Here is a 15,465-nt window from a genome sequence, read left to right as displayed (position 1 = left end):
TTTCAGACAGTCATCCATCACGAAGACGGTGATTTTGTGGGTTGCGTTGGTTTGGCGGACGTCGAGGGTAGGGGCAGCTGTGAGTGGGCTTGCGAGGCCGATCAACAGCATGGCCTGCTTGGTACGTCAGAGGTTAATATGTGTGTTGTGTGACCACTTGTAACCGGAGGTGTAGGGTTTGCACCCAACGTACTGTGATAGAGAGTCTCATGTTGATATCTGGAGGAAAGAGGTAAGAAGCGAAACGGTAGCTGTATGGTTGACGTCCAGTGCTGGTTTTCTCTAGGCAAAGAAGATCTAGCTGTCCTTTATACAACCTCCTTCCGCACAGAATCACGTGTGTTCTGCCAGATTGCTGCTTGGACGTAAGAAGATAATATCTCAGTGCGACCAAAGGCTTGCATAGCTTCGCAGTATCTGCCCAGAAAGAGAAAATGTGTCTTGCTGCTTTGTAAAACAAGTTGCACCGGGTCGATCTTAAAAGTGACATGTGTCGTAAGCCGCCTCCGCACATTCGAATCGATCAAAGACTTTCAAGCACTATGTTTTGTACGACAGGAACGCAATGGGTCGTGGCTGAGCTACTCATGGTATGTGCTACCCCAGATTTATGTCAGACAAAGAAGCGCGAATCCCGATGCTTCGCATGTGCGGCTAGAACCGGGGAACTTCGGGGTTAGGCGTAACCAGTTTGTTCTTTGATAGTCAGCGGCTTGACGCCCTGAAAACACAAGTATTATCACTAGTTGCGTTTCCAATAACTGCTTGGTACGATGTAGTTCGGCATTCACGTCATGAAGGTCACGGTACTATGCTGATTTTGGAGAGGAGCACTGTGGGCGGTAGGCTTCCACCTCACACTGATTACTCTGCAGCATTTGTAAACAGTGTACAACATGTTAGACATCTTTCGACGGTGTTTTCCGCATATGAGTGCGGAGTTACCATGTAATTGCGGTGTTCCGCTGCAAGTGCGGAGTTCCTACGACCACCAAGTCAATAAAGTACTGGATAAGTTGCCCAATAACCAGATCGTATCCTTTAACAGGATCTGCTCTGAACTTCACGAGCGTCTTTGCAGCGCGTTGACCCGACAGTCATTCGTGTCGCTAACTATCATCCGATTCCAAAGTACGCCCGAAGTTAGTGTCGCCCCATCGTGCCAGGCATCAACGCATCGATTAACTGACTTCGCCCGCAGTATCGTCGAACCGGAACAAGCACACGCATTTCCCGCCACCTTTCTGAGCAGCTGCTCATCAGACAATCCGCCGACATGTCTGAAACACCCGAACGTATCGTCGAACACGCCTACGACCATATTGCACAATGGTATCTAGAATGGGTCGAAAGCGATAGGTCACCACGCGAAAGGTACACAAGGAAACTACTTGACAGTTTGCCACCTTCCCCAAGCGTTCTAGAACTCGGCTGTGGCCCAGGCGTACCAGTACTGAGCATGCTGATTGACCACGGAGCTCAAGTGACAGCCAATGATATCTCTGCGAACCAAATCGAGATGGCTAAAGCTCGTTGCCCGCGTGCAAAGTTCATCGCTGGTAATATGACCACACTCGTGTTCGAATCCGAGAGCTTCCACGGTGTACTCAGCTTCTACACGCTCTTCCACCTCCCTCGCTCCCAACTAAAGCACATGCTCGTCAAGATCTATAGCTGGCTGAAGCCTGGAGGTCTCTTCGCTTTCAACCTTGCGGGTATTGATGAAGAAGAGATACATGGCGAGATGATGGGGTACGGAATGTTTTGGAGTAGTTATGGAGTGCATGAGAACTGCGAAATGCTGGAACAAATAGGTTTCGAGCTGTTGGAGGTGGAGAAAGTAAAGGCAGGCGATGGCAATTTGAACGAGGATGAACCAGACTACGATTCTGAGTTTGTTTGGGTGATGGCGCGGAAGCCAGAGGTCGATAAGAGGAAGATTTAGCAGAAGGCTCAAATTAAGCTCAACTTTGTGGCGCTTAGTTTCATATGCACTAATACGTATTTGGTGCGCCAGCGCCCCAAAGTATGCTTGTTCCAGGCATCGATGATCTCAATGCTAGTACAACATCTCGTGTTCACAGGCCTCACGCACTCTTCCTTGGCTTGCGCTGCCAACCTGTCTTAAACTTGCCCATGCCCATTCTAGGGAACACATGCGCCTCAGTGTTGAACACTACGTCAGTGAGAGGAAGAACGTCGTCCGGCGAGAAGAGCAAGTATAGATACTTGAGCGTTTCGGCCTAGCAGAACATGTCAGTACGAAGACTAAATACATCAACGTGTCACGTACCAGCCAAAAGCTCTCCATGTTGTCTCGTCGCGGAGGCGGGATGGCATTCACATTGTTGAGAGAAGTGAAGCCCTCTCCCAACGGAACCGTGGAGTAGTCCAAGAAGGCTTGGAAGATTTCCCAACCCCACTCTCGGTAAATGGGATCTTTCGTAATGCGCCACATCATAAACAGACTTTCGACAGTCTCCGGCCGCTGGAGATTATGCGCATCAAGGGGTTTGATGTTGAAGTCTTTCTTCCAAACCTCTTCAGAGTTTGAACTGCTCGCCAAGGGCTCGCGCGGCATATCCTTCCTGGACTGCAACGACTCGTCGCTCGCGCGGAACCAGACGATTTCCGGTGCTATACCAGTGTCGGTCACTTTGTACATGCCCCAGCAGGTCTTTGTAAGCGCCCTTGCCAATTCCATTTGTTGCGACTTCTCGGTGTTCCAGCTGGGTAGGCGGCGGGCTTCAGCCTCGGTGAGTCCGTTTGTTGCTCCGAGTGCGATGGTACCGGGAAGGAAGCAAACGAGATGATCCATCTTTGGAGACAGAGAGCCGCCAATCCCGCTGGGTAATTCAGCGACGATGCTGAGCTTTGCATGCTTGGTAGGGATGATGAGATGTTTCTGGATGCCTGTCAAAGCCTCCTCCCACATCTCGAGGTAGATCGGCTCGGAAGTCTGTAGGTACTGCTTGATGAGATACTCTGCGACAATTAGCATGGAATCAACGACTGCATGCATTAGATAGCTTACCATAGTATGAGTCGCCTCGACTTCCAAGACGTATCTCTCGTGTTGTGAATTGACCGGAATGGGGCGTGATAAAGATCGGAACCAGACCATCGTGCACGTTGACCCTGTCGACAACCTCCATAACCTTTTCCGCTTTTCGCCAGTATATTTCGTTGCCAGTGACGTTCGATAGGTACTTCATCTCGATCTGCAGTGTTGTCGCTTCGGCCGTCGATGAAGCCCCGCCATCGGCGTGTGATACAAGCCCTCTTCGGCTTGCCAAGTGGATGCTTGCGTATGGTATACCGGACGGCGAATCGTATGCGCCGAGAAGTCTGTCGGCTAGATCCACAGCCTTGGTGAGATAGATGCTGTCTCTTCGCGAAGAAACACCGGGCAGCACTGTCGTGAGATAGTGCGCAGAGAGGAGACCGCCCAACATGCGAATGGTGGTCTCAAACGTATTGACATCTTGATCTTGCTCATAATCTAGGCTGCGATGCAACCAAATCCTTGCATCGGCTAGTTGCGATGTAAGATTCATGATCATCATCGTGTCGAGACTATCAACGATAATCCAACCCAAGCCTTTCGGACTCATCATTGAGCCTTTCTTGGCGATGGGGTGAAATTGATCATAGCCTACATCATGTATAAGCGTGAGATTCATACAGCGGGAAGGGTCTCACAAACCCCAAGCGTATTTGGAATACGCGTCCCAGCTACTGACAAAAGCATTTTTGACTTGCTGTCGTCGATTTTCCCACTCGCTAGGCGGGGTGGGTAGCCACTTCCGAGTAAGAGTCGAAGGGATGGCTTGTGTTGAAAGCCAAAGGCAGACAGAGGCTCCGAGGACAATCACCGCTGTGAGGTATGGAGTTTTGGGAACCGACCAGGGGGATGAAATTGGCGAGGATGTCGTATGACCATTAGCCTTTCGAGCATGGCTCGCCTCGCGTTTGCGATTGCGCACAGAAGAACGCGACATACTAAGAAGTCGAGATTTGATGAGTAGGGAAGAAGTAGAATCGAGTTTTCACAGGTAGCCATTGTTGGCATCCCCCTTCGGTTCGACAGAAGGATTACAACCACGCCACACTCCCACGTTAGCGCCGGGAATTGAGACCGTGCGTACTGCATGTCTCAAATGATCATTGCAGCAGGCTAATCAGAAGGCGAATTGATGATCAAAGCGTTCGCGAACCAATACAAGTGACATCCAGTTTTCGTGCGGCGCAGGCGTGCGAACGCCCGTAGGGGACGCGCCTGATCCCCTGCCCTGGTACCATGAAGTGAGACTCCGTCAGTCAGTGATACCCATCGTCTCGTAGACGAGACCAGCCTTTTTACCCATACAGCCCAGATAATCCAACCCCGGAGGTTACTGTACGATGACAGATCTCTCTTTGATGCCAGCTACGCCGGTGACTCACGCTGGTGAAGTAACCTCATGGATTCCGCTCACAAGTACCTTCACGCCATCATCTGGCTGCGAATCCATCTTCCGGCTCAACGGACCCAGTCTAGTAGCGTTTGATCCAGGCTATGGTCTCGACATCGATGAGAATGTCGACTGCGTACCTTCCGCGGTGACAACGTGGTGGGAACAGGCACGACTGGGTGTCGGCGGTGAGGAGCATACAGCGCTGAGCATTCAGCCCCTAATATGCCCGAATCTGTGGACGACCGTCATGACCTACGTTACGGATACCTCCACAACCCAGATTATGTGCTGTCCCTCGTAAGTTGGCCATCCTCACCCTTGCGGCGTTGAACTTACCCGCTCATAGAGGCTACACCAACCCGTTCCACACAAGCGGCCCCGTCAACGGTGACTGCGTCTCCACCGTCCCCAAGGGTATGGTCTTGACATATGCATCTACACCTTATGGCTCGTCCAACGACTGGACTATTGAGACAACGACGGCAGCGCGAGATTCGAGTGTCGGAGCTATCGCAGTAGTGGGCTTCAACGTCGCTCGTGCATCTCCGACCTCTACACCAAGCCCTTCCGGTGGTTTTACAAGCTTCGCAAGCTCGTCCTTCACATCCGCATCGCCAGCTATGTCGACAAGCGGCCCGTCACCAACTTCGTCCGGTTCGAACGGCCCTGCCAGAGACGGCGGAATGTCAACAGGCGAGAAGATCGGTATTGGCTTGGGTGTTACACTCGGTGTGATCGGTACTGCGGCGCTCATCTTCGCCATGCTGTTGCTTCGCCGAAGGAATGGAAAGCGAGCAAACACACCTAACGCCTCCGTTCCGGTGGCCGAAAGCGAACCCAAACCGATGGAAACAAATCAATCTCCTCAAGCATACGAATATCACATCTCTGAGCTCCAGGGTCATTATCAACCTCACGAACTACCCTCTCAAGAGCCTAAATCTCCGGTTGAGATGGGATACCCTGGTCGATAGTAGGCGTTCTGGGCGAGCGGTCGTAAATTCATGCCTTCTGTCAAATATACCAGATTCCGGATCGGGGCGTGGCTGGCCCACGAAGCAGGAGGATGCGGGCCTCGAGAAGTGCGCAAGCGCGCATTGTGGTCGCCCAACGCGCTCACTCCGGTTCCGCTTTACCGATGATACTTCTCCTTGACCCAACTCTGCGAGAGTGCCGCAACACTGGTAGTAGCGCATTCTTGCTGATAGTTCGATGGACTTCGGAACGGGATGAGGACCATCAAAACCTTTGCGTCCGGACATTCCATTCTGTATCTCTTTTTGTAAGGCTTTTAGCCTTTCCTGATTTGTTATATTCTATTCCATTTCTTTCCTGGAGCATGCTGTATGACAATGGTGACTGTTGCTGAGCCGAAGTTCGTGTGGGTGGTTGAACTTTGACAGAGCAACGAGGCCACGTTATTGACCAGGTTTTATTGGCTTGGCGTACGTCGAATGAACAACCTTCTTGCACGTTCTGTATGCGCTTTCGCAAACTACCATCCTGCCAACACCTGCTAAGACAAGATGACTCCTGCTTCGCTGGGCGCGTCTGCGACTGGTGTTCGAGACAATCGCTTGACACCCCTCTAATACCCAAGATCCGGAGGCGTACTGCCACCTCGCTATGCATTCTCGTCCTTCATCGCTTATCAGTCTTTTTGCATCATACCATCATCGAAATCCATCTCCTATCACATTCTTAAAAGAGGACACGTTGCGCCAATGGCGCAATCGCTGACAGTCGGCTTAAACGGCCAATTCGGACGAGCCGGCGATTCCCATAGTGCGTATGTGATCCCAAAGAAGCGCAAAACGCGACATACGTAAGCGGTTGCGTCAGTGCCTGAGGCACCTGCAGAAAAGACACCAGGCAGCAACGTTTGGAAACGCCCCAAGTTGTGTTGGTCATGTCTTGTCGCGTTCCTGGTGATATCAGAAAGGGGACGACAGCATGCTGCGCCACTGTTTTGGGCGCAGCGCTAAGCCCAATCTGGTGGTGCTTGCGAGAAAAATCAACCACCACAACGGCTGCTTCCTGCGGTGGGCATCTCGGTGCGGCAGACCAATCGACTCGGACTGCCATGCCATCCCTCGTCCGGTTTCAGAATGAAGTTTGCAGCCCTGTCATCGCCTTCTTGCTCTCCTGATAGGTCTATGCAAATACGCTGCTTACAAGCTTGGTGGTCCGATCGCGAATTCTTTCCCTAGCGAGTCTTCGCACTGCCGGCCGAACGCCTTGTCCAACCTACGTCGACGTCAATTTCCTGAGCTTATCGTCGCGTACCTCGGTGCATGGGAGTCGGCCTTGCGCTCATCTACAGAGCTTGTCAGATATAGGCGAGCTGAAGCTTGTCGCTTGGATCATTTGGTAATATAGGCTTGATCGTAGTCGTAGGCTCCAGAGGCGGAGTTGCCTGAAATCCGATTAGGAATATCGTTGTTTACCTACGGCATCTTTATAGTCAGAACCGAAGGCCCGAATCTGGAAGGCAAGTGTTGTCTTTGGTGCCTGAGTCCCGTCCCTGCCGCCTTCTTCTATTCTTCCATTCCTTAGAATATCGTATCACGATGGTCTACACCGGAAAGCCGAGCCGGGGATGTGGGATGTGTAAAAGCCGCCGAATAAAGGTATGTGTTACCTCGCGACAATTACTCTATTCTCTTGACTAGCGATATCGCCTCCGAGCGTATTCGGATGCGCTTGCCTGAGGCCGCGTTTTGGCTCGCCGACTGACTGTGCATAGTGCGACGAGAAACGACCAACATGTGGCAACTGCAAAAAGTCCGCCCGAGTATGTCCCGGCTATCCTGATGATTTCGACCTGGTCTTTCGAGATGAGAACAAAGCTATGGCCAAGAAGGCGAGGAAGTCCTCCGGAACGACCGCGTCGAGCAATAGCAACGGTGCGTCAAGCTCCAGCACTTCGCCGCATCTGTATGTACTACACCATTCTGCCCATGTCGATCCGCTTCGTGCACAGGGGATACCGATAAGCTTTGCCGAGCAAATGGGTACCCTCGTAGGCGGTATGCGTTCTGAAAGTGTTCGCATGTGATTGTCGCAAGCCGAAGACCCACATTGCAATTTGTACGCGCTAACACAAATAGGTCACCTTCTTCGACGTTCGATGTACCACCGGGGGAGAATGCAGTACCGGGGGAGAAAGCCTTTCAAATAACCACCTCACGATCGAGAATACCCTCAGACTTAAGCCCATCACAACAAATACTTGCTCTGTCCAACTATACAACACCACCACTGTCTCTAGACCAGTCTTTCGACTTCGAGGCGTTCGTGTGGAATCTGGAAAACGCAGTACCGCCAACCATAACACTTGCGCCAGAATGCGAAGCCGTACCGTTCTTCTTCAAGAACTTCATCACCCTGCCACAACAGGCCGAAAGCACACGAGGATACCTAGAATATCTGGTGCCACTCTACAATCGTGCCCGCCCATCTTCGGTCCTCCATTTGGCTACTACTGCTGTTGCGATGGCAACATGCGGTCAGTATCCCGGCCGACAGCAGCTCCTCCGTGAAGCGGTAAACACCTACGGCAAGGCTATCAAGAAACTGAACGACGATCTGAAAGATCCTGCGATGGCGAAGAGCGATGAGACGGTACTGGCTGTTCTCATGTTTTCATTGTATGAAGTAAGTGAACGAGCCATCTCTTGCAGGCCCCCAATAACCTGGCTGTCTATCCCCAGATGCATATCTTGAGCTAACGAACATCAGACCATAATGAGTACAGACGACACTATCACAGCATGGGGAAATCATGTCGACGGTGCCGTGGCATTAACGAAACTGAGGGGAATCGAACAGTTCAACGATCCAATGTCACATGCCATGTTCCGCGCCGTACGAACGATGATGGTAAGTACCAATAACAAATCGTTTGCATGCCATAATCTAACGAAGGACAGATTACAAGCTGCGTTCAACGCTCAAAACCCATCGACTCCTTTCCTGGTACCGGAGGCTGGGTCGGCAACGGCGATATCTCCGAAGAGAATGCTGCCAATCGGCTGACACTCATCTGTATTGATCTCCCAAACCTCCGCGCTCGTGCGAACATCCTCACTACCACACCATATGACCCCGCCTACGAATCAGAAGCGAAGCAAATCCTCGACCTTGCGCAAATGGTCGACGGAAACCTCGAAGAGTGGTACCGCACCCTGCCTCCAGAGTGGAAACATCGGATCATCGGCGTCTCCAGCGATCCAATCGCACCCGAGGAGATCGCGCTGGCTGAACGATGGCCAGGCGAGCAACACGTATATCATGACGTGTCGTTGGCGAGTATAATGAACGACTACCGCGTTTGTCGGATATTCTGTCGAAGAGTCATCATGGCATGTGTGACATGGCTCAGCATCGGTGGCAACTATGCAGATGGCGATGAGACGTGGAGTAGGAGCGTGTTTGTCATCCAGATGATGGTGGACGAGATTAGTGCATGTGTGCCATTTCACATGAACTACGAGTTGCAACCCGTGGCGAAAGAAATGGGTCAAGAGCAAAATGGTATGTCGCAGTCCTGCTAACGCGATGTGAAGCATAGCGCTAACTATTTTGCAGCTGCGGAGGCATTCGGCGGATACTCGCTGGTATGGCCACTATACGTCGCAGCAAACGCCGAGACCGTACCACAAGAGCAACGCGACTGGTTGTTGGGTCGACTGTCCATTATTGGCACAAAGTTTGGGCTGAGTAGTGCTCAGGTGCTGGTATTAGCGAGGAGACATGTTTTGACATGTGGCCCCATGTTCCCTTGACGCAGGCCATGATGGGGCAAGGGATCTGTAAGAATATGTGGAGGAAAGAAAACATTCCAATTCATGGTGAACAGCATCGCACCTGTATTATACCTAGGGTTTTAGATAACAGTAAATGGGACTTCGCGGAGGGTCTAATATAAGCCGAATGTCTGTTCCATGGATCGTCATCCGTATCTAGTAAGTGTTCATGTGACCCACGCGTTCGACGCGGATGATCAGTGGAGACATGCAACATGTCAATCGTCAGGCGTCCTAAGCGAAAACCTCATGATAAGAAGACATCATCAGCACCCATCATGCCAGAATCAAAAAGACATTCCTGGCCGCTCACATGTCCGGACTTTTGATCGATGCATCATCAGCGGCGATCAGGCTGCGGCCCGTTTCCGTGCCAAGGCTGACCCTTCAATTCGTGTTCGGGGTTTCATCTGCTCAGCCACAGCCACGGCATCTATAGCGACTGTGGGCCCCTAGCCCTTCAACAATTTGCAGAAACTTGAAAGTTTCCTTCCCTGAAGTCTATCTGTATTCCTCCCTCATCAGCCTCATTCACAGACGCACTCGCCTCGCGCAAGGTTACCCCGCCACACGACCCTCAACGCAACACCAGCCTCGCTACGTCATCATCACCACAACCATGGGCGCATTGAACCTCATCCCGCTCTTTGTTCTCTTCGCGGTGGTCGGAGGCGTAGGATGGGTCGGCTATCAGGTAATTCATCTCTCCGACAATGCGCGCGCACGGCATGCTAAGCTATGCGCCATTACAGATCTTCCTTTACTCCAACGAGCTCGCCGAGCGTGGCGTGAAGAAGATGGAGAAGAAGAACGTCGTCTTCACCAAAGACGGCGCCAAGGTCGGAGTCAAGGAAGTCAATGCAGAAGACTATGCGGATAAGACGCAACGTGCCTTCGTCAAGACATGGAATACTGCGCATGAAGGGTAGGTCGTCACGAAAGATTATGGGTCATGCTTGCTGACTACGTGATAGAGGATCCCCGGCTGCGCGAAGACCTACGAGGTAATTACAAGGCGACACGCGATTCGAGTGCGAACGGATATTTCTTTTCTACGATACCTTTTTCCTTTGGGCATGCGCGGTCGATATCGCGTTATTCGCATCGGCCGTCGCGAGGATGATGGGAAGATTATACGGACAGGCGTCTGGAGGCCTACATATCGATACGGCAACGATGATTGACGCTTGCGGCGACACATTCGGTGCATTCATGTGCAGTACTTCTAGGCAGGATAATGAGGAGACGATGCTTATCGAGGCCCTATGAACAGGGCACGCTTCTTTCGTACTGCTAACCGCTCGTGCGATAGGTTCTCGCTGCCAAGTAGCACCAAGTACCGAATACTATCGCTTCCAAGTTTCCTCACTGAGTAATACCTGCCGATGTCACCTCGAAGGACTTGTGCAGACTGGAGTATGATCCGATTACGCGTCCACTCATGGCGATAAGCATACAAGAGCGATCGAACATGCGCTTCGAGCAGTGCTCCGACATGCCGAATCTTGATTGCTGCTCGTACCCAGCTCAACAGCAGCTTCGATTGGCAGCGGATCCATCCTATTCGACTATATACCCCCATAAGACCGCTGTTGGGAGCGGGGTACATTCGACACGTGCATTCTTGGCTGAGGACGTTTCATCTAGACCCCCGGATTGATGTATTTCGCTCATCGGTCAGCATCACATGTCACAACATGCACATCGAACCCCCAATACAACCGTCTTGCATCGGGGTTACTAGCACGGTGGGCATCCCACACACCGCGACGGGAACGATACAAGAACGACGTTCGGGGTATAAGGCGTATGGGCCGAAGAGGTGGGGCAGGCGGGGTGTAAATTGCAGTCTGGCCGATTCTTACGTGCTGTTCGAGGGGTGCATCGAGTCCAAAGGTGATGATCAGATATCGATTCGCGCTAGCCTGCTTATGCCAGCACCAGCCTGAGGATCAACGACTCTCGCGCACGGACGTTCGATGAACAAAACCATGTCGTGAACTTTGTTGATAACTAGCCCAAGGGTATTAGGCGGTCGTTCTACGGTCTTTATGATTAACCCGGCAGATGATGCGTCGCTCCATGAGATCCTCAAGTCAAACCCCGCCCACCAGATACATAACGCTGGGAGTATCTTGATTCAAGACAGTGTCGCCCAAGTCCAACCATGACGATCTTGACGAGTATCTCAACGACTGGATTTTCGCTGTTTAGCTTGAAAGGGATTTTCAATGTGTTTGAAGTGGTTTTGGCGTCAGTGAGTACACACCTCACGTTCCTGAGGTTGCCGTCACCCTTGCCCTGGCATCTGACATCCGTCTCACGATCGTGACATCAGGAGACTACTCAATTCCCTGACGACTACATTGATGCGACCCACCTATAAAGCTTCACTGACTCCGAATAGGCCATTATCTACGGTATCTGCACAGTGGTATACAACATTTTCTTCCATCCTCTCAGGCACATCCCTGGTCCCCTCTTCGCACGCGCCACCGGTCTATGTTTCGCGCTACACATACGCGATGGTAGTGTGGTCAAATGGATCAAAGAATGCCACGAAAAATACGGCGATGCAGTGCGTCTAGAACCGAATGAAGTCAGTTTCATCTCGGGAGAGACTGCGTGGCAGGATATCTACGGCCACAAAACGGATAGAAGCAGAAACTTTGTCAAGGATCTGAAGTGGTTGTAGGTTAATTTCATTCGAAGCTATGAGCGAGAAAATGCTGATGACAAGATAGCCCCCGGCCTGTCAATGGCGTCTTGTCACTTCTCATAGCAGACGAAGAAGGACATCCGCGAATGCGACGTAGCTTATCGCACGCTTTCAGCGACAAGGCTCTACGAGGACAGGAAAGTCTCATACAGTCTTATGTCGATCTTTTAGTCCAACGCCTGGGCGAACACGCTGCCGAAGACACCGATATCGATATCAGGACTTGGTACAGTGCGTATTACACGCAGCGCCTTCTCCTTCAGAACTCAGACTGACCATATACGATAGACTTCACGACCTTTGACATCATATCCGACCTCACATTCGGCGAACCCCTCTACTGCCTCCGCGACTCCAAAGAACACCTCTGGATCTCAATCACCCTCCGCAGCCTCCAAGCCATCGCCCTCCACGTCTCACGAGGCAAGCACTTCACATTCCGCTATCTCGACCTCATCCGCAGTCTCTTCACCGACAACACCGGCCCCATGCGCGCCCGCTACGAATTCGCGAAACGCGCCCACGACATGGTCAGCAAGCGACTGGAGAAGATCCAAAGCGGAGAAGACACACGCCCCGATTTCTTCACACACATAATCAAGAACCAAGAGAAAGAAAGCACGCGACTCACCCGCGCGGAAATGGATAGCAATGCTGTGTCCTTCCTCATCGCAGGCAGCGAAACGAGTGCGACGGCTCTGGCGGGTGCGACGTACCTCCTCCTCCGCAACCCACAGCCGTACAGGAAACTCGTTACGGAAATCCGGTCGCGCTTTTCTTCTGCGGACCAAATTACCGTTGACGAAGTGAATAAACTGGATTACCTCATCGCTGTATTCCAGGAAGCGTTGAGGTACTATCCACCTGCTGCTACGGGGCTTGCTCGTGTGGTGCCGGCGGGTGGTGATCGGGTATCGGGCTACTATATCCCTGGCGGAGCGTCGGTATATGTTTCCATGCACGCCATGGGCCATTCCGAGCGTAACTGGCGTGATCCGGATGCTTTTGTGCCGGAGAGGTGGTTGGGGGATGAGCGGTATGCGGATGATAAGAGGGCGAGCCATCAGCCGTTTAGCTTTGGGCCGAGGAATTGTATTGGGAAGACGTACGTTGCAGCCTCTCTCTCTTTCCTATTTCTTGTTGATACGGACGTCGGGCTGACATCACCGTCTCTAGTCTTGCACATGCGGAAACGCGCCTCATTCTCACCAAGGTGCTCTTCGCTTATGATCTGGAACTTGTGGATAAAGAGAGGGATTGGATGGACCAGAAGGTTTTTGCGCTTTGGGATAAGGGGCCTATGATGGTTAAGGTGAAGCCTGCACAGCAGCCGTGAGGTGTCGTGTTGCAACATGACGAGCTGGCATTGTCGGATATTTTTTGAGTCAGTTGATTTGCTACACTTGAGGCATGGAACATTGCAAATCCATCCACGCTATCATCGCGTTGGGTAATTCTATCATCTACGACGGTCTCGTTTCGTTTTGCACTCGTCCCATGTGTTGTAAATCACTATCTACAATGTGTAGATGAACTCTGGGTTCTCTCTATCTGTCAGGTCAAGCCATCTGCACCAACGGTCAGCACTTGCGCATCTCAAAAATTCGAGGTGTTAAAACTTACTCTTGGTTCTCAAGCTTGACATATCCAGGGTCAGCACGAACCAGCGCCTTCTTCTTATTCTGCCTGACGCAGTAGAAGTGAATGAACGCTATGATACCCAAGCAAACACCATAACAGACGATGATCGTTATCTCGGCGGAAACATAGCGGGGCGCGTCTTGCTGGCGGAAAGTTTGAGGGCCTATATTCATGCATCATATTAGCCGGACTCGTCTCAAGCATAGAGGTAGTACGTACCGATAATATTTCCAGCACAGTACCCAATAAGATACATAGCCGCCACAGTTGTCTTCTTCGTATAGCCTGCTACATTACTCGAGATGAGACTGAGCAAAGCGACAAACGGGGTAGGGCTGGCTTGGGTGAGGTAATAGCCAGCGAGACGACCGGAGTTGTTGTTCAGAGGCAGTGCGACGATGAGGATCATGCCGATCATAGCAGTGGTAAGGCCGATCATGGATATGAGGAGGCGGTAGCCGTATTTGTCGCCTGCCCAGCCACATGCGATGAGAAAGACGACTTCGACCGCGCCGCCTGGGGTGCCGTAGAGGAGGGATTCTTCAGGCGTGTAGCCGAAGCCGACGATGAGTTGGGAGAAGAAGTTTGAGATGCCGCCTTGGTGGGGTGTTAGCAGTTGGTTCGGTGAGGTTTGTGAATGATGGCTTACCGTTGGGGATATCAGCGATCAACGCGTAGAAGAAGAACGCCCAGCTCAACGGATCGACCAACGCCTCCTTCAACTGATACCACTTGAAGTGTTTGTTACCCACACCCTGCGCATTGATCCTAATACGTTCAATCGCCAAAACCCGATCCTCCTTACTCAACCACCTACAGTTCAACTGGTTATCCGGGACGATCCACAAAAACGCGATACCAAGACACGTAGTAAGCAGTCCCGTAACCAAGAAAACAATCTTCCAGGGCTCCATGATAGTTCCGTACTTGCGACATCCCACAGCAATGCCGTAAGCGACGCAGCCGCCGAAGATTTGCGCAAAGCCGTTGAAACTGAACCAGATGGCTGTGCGTGAGCCTTGTTCTTTCTTGGTGTACCATTGCGAGGTGAAGAGGGCGAAACCGGGGGTTACGGCTGCTTCGAAGACGCCGAGGAAGAAGCGGATGGCGATTGCTCCAGCGTAGTTTTCTACGGCTGCGAAACAGGACAGGACGAGGCCCCACATTATGATGTTGAACGCCGCTTTGATATGTTAGCCCCTTGGCAACATGCTGAATAGTTAAAGCATTAGAGTGGAAGGAGACGTACAGTATTTTCCCAGTGGCAAGACTTGCAGTAGACGCGTGGTAGGATACTCCCAAGCGATATATCCAAAGTAGAACATGCTACCCAGCCACGAGTACTGGTCTCCGACTAGACCGATACCTGATTCTAGTATGTTGTCCGAAGGAGGGAGTTTCAGACCCATGATACTTGCGTAACTCAATGTGGTCTTGTCGAGGTAGTTGAGCCCGTAAACTATGCACATGATCTGTAAACATCATTAGCTCGTTACCAGTCATGCCAACGAACGCATCGATAAATTTCAGAACAGGGAAAATTGAACGTACGGGCATCATATGCATATCAATCTTCCTCAGCAGCGCTTTACTCTTCTCTTCCGTCAACTCCACAACCTGGCCCTCCATGCCCTCGAACGCCTTCATCGCCGCATCGGCATCGTGTGAGTGCTTCAAGAGTTTCTCGTCGAGGACATTCTTGAGACCTTTGCCGTTGTTTTCGACAATCGGTTCTTTCTCGACATCCACGGGCGCAGGATGCGGAGATGTGGGTGGGTGGTCGGTCGCTGACGCCATGACGTGGTATCTCGAGGGCGCTCGATCGCTTCGAATAGTCGAC

General features: G+C 51.7%; 6 protein-coding genes across 6 annotated transcripts; 4 read left to right on the top strand and 2 right to left on the bottom strand.

The window, feature by feature from the left end:
• Positions 1 to 1,276: 1,276 nt before the first annotated feature.
• Positions 1,277 to 1,945, top strand: J4E88_009867 (uncharacterized protein; the record flags this gene model as incomplete). The annotated part of the gene is made up of 1 exon (XM_049403465.1): positions 1,277 to 1,945. The coding sequence occupies one exon, from the start codon at positions 1,277 to 1,279 to the stop codon at positions 1,943 to 1,945; it is 669 nt and encodes a 222-aa protein (XP_049250899.1).
• A 142-nt stretch (positions 1,946 to 2,087) lies between these two features.
• On the bottom strand, positions 2,088 to 3,455 carry J4E88_009866 (uncharacterized protein; the record flags this gene model as incomplete). Its single annotated transcript, XM_049403464.1, has 3 exons — positions 2,088 to 2,243; positions 2,294 to 2,985; positions 3,035 to 3,455. The coding sequence occupies 3 exons, from the start codon at positions 3,453 to 3,455 to the stop codon at positions 2,088 to 2,090; spliced, it is 1,269 nt and encodes a 422-aa protein (XP_049250898.1).
• A 949-nt stretch (positions 3,456 to 4,404) lies between these two features.
• On the top strand, positions 4,405 to 5,431 carry J4E88_009865 (uncharacterized protein; the record flags this gene model as incomplete). Its single annotated transcript, XM_049403463.1, has 2 exons — positions 4,405 to 4,754; positions 4,804 to 5,431. 2 exons carry the CDS (start codon positions 4,405 to 4,407, stop codon positions 5,429 to 5,431), a joined length of 978 nt encoding a protein of 325 aa, XP_049250897.1.
• A 1,596-nt stretch (positions 5,432 to 7,027) lies between these two features.
• Positions 7,028 to 9,244, top strand: J4E88_009864 (uncharacterized protein; the record flags this gene model as incomplete). The annotated part of the gene is made up of 6 exons (XM_049403462.1): positions 7,028 to 7,087; positions 7,204 to 7,394; positions 7,568 to 8,114; positions 8,199 to 8,339; positions 8,390 to 8,993; positions 9,048 to 9,244. 6 exons carry the CDS (start codon positions 7,028 to 7,030, stop codon positions 9,242 to 9,244), a joined length of 1,740 nt encoding a protein of 579 aa, XP_049250896.1.
• Positions 9,245 to 9,884: 640 nt separating this feature from the next.
• On the top strand, positions 9,885 to 13,320 carry J4E88_009863 (uncharacterized protein; the record flags this gene model as incomplete). The annotated part of the gene is made up of 7 exons (XM_049403461.1): positions 9,885 to 9,959; positions 10,018 to 10,190; positions 10,242 to 10,269; positions 11,673 to 11,956; positions 12,010 to 12,215; positions 12,273 to 12,837; positions 13,161 to 13,320. The coding sequence occupies 7 exons, from the start codon at positions 9,885 to 9,887 to the stop codon at positions 13,318 to 13,320; spliced, it is 1,491 nt and encodes a 496-aa protein (XP_049250895.1).
• A 180-nt stretch (positions 13,321 to 13,500) lies between these two features.
• On the bottom strand, positions 13,501 to 15,422 carry J4E88_009862 (uncharacterized protein; the record flags this gene model as incomplete). The annotated part of the gene is made up of 6 exons (XM_049403460.1): positions 13,501 to 13,552; positions 13,608 to 13,788; positions 13,845 to 14,222; positions 14,275 to 14,808; positions 14,875 to 15,097; positions 15,177 to 15,422. The coding sequence occupies 6 exons, from the start codon at positions 15,420 to 15,422 to the stop codon at positions 13,501 to 13,503; spliced, it is 1,614 nt and encodes a 537-aa protein (XP_049250894.1).
• Between the last annotated feature and the right edge of the window lie 43 nt (positions 15,423 to 15,465).

Source organism: Alternaria novae-zelandiae (genome assembly GCF_023758075.1).
Source record: "Alternaria novae-zelandiae strain BMP 2774 chromosome Unknown scaffold_26, whole genome shotgun sequence".
In the NCBI taxonomy this organism is placed as follows: Eukaryota; Fungi; Ascomycota; class Dothideomycetes; order Pleosporales; family Pleosporaceae; genus Alternaria; species Alternaria novae-zelandiae.
Note: the sequence above shows the minus strand (reverse complement) of the source record. Positions and strands in the feature narration are given on the sequence as shown.